Source organism: Mustela putorius, unplaced genomic scaffold (assembly GCF_011764305.1).
Source record: "Mustela putorius furo isolate JIRA1106 unplaced genomic scaffold, ASM1176430v1.1 tig00001012_pilon_pilon_pilon, whole genome shotgun sequence".
Lineage (NCBI taxonomy): Eukaryota > Metazoa > Chordata > Mammalia > Carnivora > Mustelidae > Mustela > Mustela putorius.
This window is the reverse complement of record NW_025421531.1, coordinates 1092329-1098311: the sequence shown is the minus strand read 5'-3', so window position 1 is coordinate 1098311 and position 5983 is coordinate 1092329. Positions and strand designations below refer to the sequence as shown.

The window sequence follows — 5983 nt, the reverse complement described above, 5'->3', positions numbered from 1 at the left end:
GAGAGGGAGGAAGGAAGGAAAGAAAAAAGGGATGGTGATGGCCCTGTGGGGGCTTCGTCAAACTTCGGTGCAACTCCTGTCGTCCCCCTCTCGCCCTCAGGGATCAGTCCCGCCCTCAGTCCTTCAAAACTGCAGAACACGTAACCGAACGACTACTCTTCGAAACCCAGGCTGGGGATTATGCGGAATGATCCCCAGCCACGCACGATGTGAGAAAATAAAATGTCCACTTTCCACCACCGAGGAGAGATGGAATACTTAGAATGCAGGCCCAAAGAAACGGCCCGCGCGCGCTCCCGTGTCCCCGCATCTTGCTTCACCCGCCGCCTAGAAAGTCCGTTTTATCTCCGCAGCAGAGCCGGCGGCGTTTGCGGAAGGCCCGGCCCGAGCCCCCAGGCCCCCGCCGGCCTCCGTCCCAGCGCGCAGCCCTGGATCCGCGCGCCGGCGCCCCGGCCCGCGTGGCCGCCCCGCCGGGCCCCTGTGTCGGGCGCTCCGCCTCTCCCGGCCCGCGGCGGCCATGGCGGCCAGGCAGATCCCAGCGTCCGCGCTCGCCGCCCTCGGAAGGCTACCCCAAGCTTCCCGGCCACCTCGACTTCTCCCGGTGGTAGGAGGGTTCCCGCAGCACCTCGGCTTAACCCTCTCCTCCGCCGCTGAGGAAGACCGCAGAGGCTCTGGGCCCCGCTTGCAAGGCGGGCTGAAGGGAGACGGCAGGCGTCCGGAGAGCGAAGGGTTAACAGCGGCCGAGCGGCGGATCGTGGACCTGCACGCGGCGGCCTGCGCGGTGAGGCCCCTCCTGCCCGCCCGGCCCCGCCTTGCCCCGCCCCGTCCCGCCCCACCCAATCCAACCCAACCCAACCCAACCCAACCCGGGCCCAGCCCCGGGATCCGTGCGCCTGCGCGCCCTCGGCTGACGGGGAGGTCGCTGGAAGCCCGCGCGGTCCTTGCTCTGTCTGGCTTCTGACAAGCACGCTGGCTTACCGCTCCGACCCTTTCGCGTGAAAACTAGCCAGTTCCCTGTTATGCGCAAAAAGTTAACCTATATTTGCATTAAGCTTGGGTCCTTTCTGATCAGCGTCCGAGCTAAACTGGTGGCAGTTTGGGACCCATCCTGACTCTGTGTGTGTGTGTTGGGGGTGTTTGTTAAGGCATGGATGGAGGAGGTAGAGAGGAGCTGAGAAGTCACAGGAAAAATAGGCTGTGTGTTTATCTGTGTTACCAGTTAAACACTTTGCCATCCAACAATACTAATAATGCAAAACTTAAAAAAAAAATAGTTTTTGCTACTATCATTTCCTCTTTTCTCTCCGCCCTAACGGAGCACAATTGTAAAGGAGACTGTAATCAGGCGTTTACATTCTTCCCAATTTTGAGCTATGTCTTCTTCTGTTTGCAGGATTTAGGGAATCACTCATGAGTACCAGTATAACAACTTACCATCTTCGTTCAGTTTCTGACACCTCCGACTACATAAGTTTAAAGGGAGCATATTTATATTTTTAATATCTTGAGGAGCAAAGGAGTTCTAACGTGAAAAAGGCAAAAACAATGTAAAAGTAACCTGTTTAATATAATCTGTGTTACTAGTACTGGATGTCCGGTGGAGAGTTACTTACCTGGTGTTGCTTGAGCAACGGGAGTAGAAAAGAAAACCTCGATGATTTTCTAAAATAGACTGTTTTTCCCACTGCTAGTTAGTAGGCCCTGGGAATTCACTGGCTCATTCAAGTGTTGACGCTTCTGCATAAAAATTCATCAGGAAATGACTGACAGCTTTTGATTGATCTTGCTTATACTCCATTAAAAAATAAAAATAACATGTATAATTTGTTGCCACATTTCACCATATAAATATGGTAAATATAAGCAGAGGTTTCATTCTTTTTAGAGCAAAGAGCAGTCACTTGTCAATACAGGTCAGTCAGCCTGGGAAAGGAGAAGGACTTTTTCTGACTTAGGAAACCCACACTTGTTTCATCAATGAGTGTCAGTATCACAGGTGAAATGGTTGTCCAGGTGACCAAGAGTAAATCCCCAAAACAAGTTTGTTGTTTTTCTTTTTCAACAAATCAGAAGTCCCCTCTCAGTTGTCCCTTTCCCACACCTCCAGGCAGATGGGTCTCTTTCTTTCTTTCTGGGGTGATCTGCAAGACTGAATATCTTGTTTTCCAGCCACTGTTCGCACTCCTGTCACACCTTTGTCTCTTGCCACTACACCTGAGGTTTCCTTTACTGTGGACAATTAAGTTTGTGTGAGTAGCCAATAAGCTCAAAGTTTCGCAATCAACATGGAAAGCAGGAGAACAGGCACAAATGCAGAAGCAATCTGTTTGTTAGGCTTCCAAGTTGCTCCATAATTGCCTTCAGAAGACCTCCAGAAACTATGAAAAGTGAGAAGAAGACAGCTAACAGAGCTCCCAGTGTTTGTTTGATTGTTTGTTTTTGTTTTTCTTCCAAGTCTTCAAACAGGGGTTTCTTAAAGAAGTGAGGTCTTGACAATTGGTCATTCTGAAGGTCTTGACAATTGGTCATTAAAGTTTAGTGTTCTTGGTTTCATGTAATTTACTTCTGTGGTCCCAAAAGATTTGAGAGGCCCTATAGACTGGCCTTAAGACTTGTTTGCTGGATTTCTGCTGCCAGGTTCTGGCTCGGCTAGAATACCTTAGAGTAGAACTAGACTTGAACTCTGTGTCTTTTTGCTTTATGCCTTATTCATGGTTAAATTCTCACCAGATTATTATTGGTTAAATTCTTGACCAGATTAAAATATTTAGCTATGAAGGAAGATACTCTGAAGAAGTAACTTGTGGCACATACTAAAATATGCTAGAAGACATTCATATGTCACACATATTTTAATGAAAAGGTTCTATTCTATACAAGAATGATGCCGAGTAAAAGGGTTATATAAGAAGCCCAGGAGAAAGTTCCTCTACAGAATCTCGAGGATAAATCATCACCACCCACGTGGCCCAAATCCATAGAATAGGCTGCATTACTTTCTTTGACTTCATACAATGTACTTGGGACACTTTAAAAACCATGTTTGAATGTTGGTAGAGTATGCTTTCTTGACATCTGAAGTGGTGTAGTAAAAGTTTCTTTTGATCAAACTCGTGAAAGCAGTGAGTGTTAATATGTTAAAACAATACTTTTTTCACTTAAAAACAGAACTAACAACCCTCCCCAAAAAAGAAAATAGTGTAAAATGTGCAATGGAGTAACACATCATGAAGGTAAAGAAAAGTGTTCAATAATAGCAAGGTTATACTTTTCTGTAAGGACTGTTGGTTTTGATTAGCACCTTTTCTGTAAGTTTAAATCATTATCCACATATTTTAAGTACTGAAATTGCAACTGCAACTTCTGAGTGAAAGTTCATTTTCAGCCTCTTAAGCTCTTAAAGTCATCTAAATCACCTGTTATTAAACTTGTTACCTAGAAACTGAATGAAAAATACCTGAGCAGTGGCTACATCGTTATTGGGTATAGAGGAGTTCTTGTTTTTCCATCAACTTCTCATTTTTCTCAAACTGTATATTTTCTCCTTATGTCACAAATGTTGGATTGCATATAATGTTGGAATGCATTCAGTCTTTAATTGCAGGTGCCACCAAAATTGCTGGGAAGAAGTTTAATATTGTTTAAAGAAAATTTTGCAGTATTTTATGAGTAGGAAGTATGGTGAGGAGCTATGGTGAGTATTGAGATTAATGAATTGTTTTATTTCATTATTCTTCAGACTGGCCAGTTAAACTACGTGGATCCGGCTACTGGCTATACTGTGCTCACACAGCTCGCCCACTTGCAGAGAGGTAAATGCTGTGGCTCTGCCTGCAGACACGTGAGTAGCAAATTCTCGCATTACAGCAGCAGCTTTCGGTGCTTCTGTAACTTCGTAAATACCTCTTATTTGAAAAACAAGTCAAATAAAAAAGCTAAATAGACCTGGAGTGCACTTTTCACAAGCTACTTTAGCCAAGGACAATGAAGTCCTTAGGACCAACATAGGACCTTTAAAGTTAATGGAATTTTGTAACATTTCTTTGTGAGCATCAGTTCCTTGAAATGTTGGGATTTGAAATTCATGGGAGTTCTTTATTACAAGGAAACTTTTCATGAGGTTTCAAATAAGTCACGTTCACTAGGCAAGTACAAAGAAGGCAGGAAAAGAAATCCAGAATATTACAAACTAGATCGCAGACAGGGTTTTTGCCTTCCTTATTCGCTGAATAAATAGCAATTTGACCAGCATCGTGAAGTGGGTTTCCTTTAAATGATAATGATTCCTCTCTCCCTTCCTCTCTCCCTCCCACCCTTTTCCTCTCCTGTTCTTCCCTCCCTTCCTTTCTTTTCTTCCCTTCCTTCTCTCTCTCTCTCTCTCTCTCTCTCATTTTCTTCCGTGGCTGTTTTGTACTCTATCTTAAAAATAACCATGAAGCTATCTACCCCAAACTTAGTGCTGTACATTTCCTACAATGTGTATTTCAGTGAATGTATCTCTATGTTCACTGATTAAGATGAACTAGCTAATCCTTCCCTATGCTGAGCAAGAAAAATAAATGAGATTGGGTTTATCACTGTAACTTTTTAAAAGCATACTAGTAAGGTAAATTGTTACAGTGTTAAGATTATAAACAGGTAACGACCTCTATTTACAGACCACTTGGACTTTATGTTTGGGAGCAAGAAGGCATTATTTCCTTTAACTGATGCACTTTACAGTTAAGGACTAAACACTAAATGCATATATTGGCTGGAACCAGTATTGAAAAATTAAGCCTTCACTTTTATGTATGTTCCTACCTGTGCCATTAGCTGTTTCTAATCAAAAGCATTAAGAGCTTTGCATACATTGAGGACTTGAGAATTTTCTGAGAGTGAGTTTTTGACAGTAGAATTCTTTAAGTTGGAAGGATGCATTTAGGAAGTGATTCTTGGACCCTAATTAGGACCATTTGCCGGAGGTTGCCATTATTCTACTCTTAGTCTGCAGGACCCAGTAGATCAAATGATCTGTATAACGTGATTAGCAGTCTCCTTTTCCACCATGAGGAGTGTTGTACTTTTTCAAGATCCCTGTGAAATAATTTAATAATGGTTTGTTTTATTTCTTTTGCAGTGTCCATATGGTCAAGTCAATGTTAAAGATCCATCTAAAAGGAAGAAATTCAATTCATATTTTTATGTTTGACAACAATTTCATCTCTGTTCTCCATCTAATTGAGCCTGTATTAAAAAAAAAAAAAATACCCTAATCCAGAATTTCTGTCTGTGCTGTTAGTCCTTGAACACTAGTTTAATTATAAGTACATATATTAAAAGAACATCCATAAAATGAAAAAGCTAGCAAATGTTTGTGTGTTTCTGAAGTGGCACATTGATAGTTATTTTCCTTTCTTTTTGCTTCATTATCAGACACATATGTTGAAGAAAGAAAATAATGACTGTTCCATTAAATAAATAGTAGCAATCGGGTCACATTAGTCGCTCTCAATTTTTCCTATAGCCTCCGTTCTCCTACTGTTTTCTCCTCTGTGTTAGCAACCCAAGGGAGGTTGCTGGCAAATAGAAGAGTTTGAATACATTCTTCATTTTATTTATATCTTGAACTATAAGAAGATTGATATAATGCTATATTGTGCAGCATATGAGTGCCCAAGAAGCGCCATTCTGCATCAAGAAATGCTCTCATCTTCCATCTGTTCTCTCAATAAAAACTCTAAATCATTCTGACTTGGAGGTCAGGCCGCTTAAGATGCCTCTGATTAGACCATTCTCACTTCTCTCCCCCCACAGCTTCCTTCTCCATGTCTTATGACACTTCCCAGGCAAATCTATCTTAGGACATTTTATCATCTTTATACCCATTCCATTCACTGCAGTGATGCCTCCGGGCATCAGTATCCAACCTGGGTTAGGGGCTCACAGGGACTATTGTTCCTACACTTTCTCCTCTGCTTCCTTCTGAAGATAAGGGCCCCAG

The 5983-nt window shown here is 42.8% G+C and overlaps 1 protein-coding gene across 1 annotated transcript; it reads left to right on the top strand.

Moving 5' to 3' along the window:
* The first annotated feature begins 432 nt into the window (after positions 1-432).
* On the top strand, positions 433-5342 carry CUNH1orf53 (chromosome unknown C1orf53 homolog). The gene is made up of 3 exons (XM_004756211.3): positions 433-781; positions 3740-3841; positions 5120-5342. Exons 1-3 carry the CDS (start codon positions 518-520, stop codon positions 5189-5191), a joined length of 438 nt encoding a protein of 145 aa, XP_004756268.1. The 5' UTR covers positions 433-517; the 3' UTR covers positions 5192-5342.
* Positions 5343-5983: the final 641 nt, after the last annotated feature.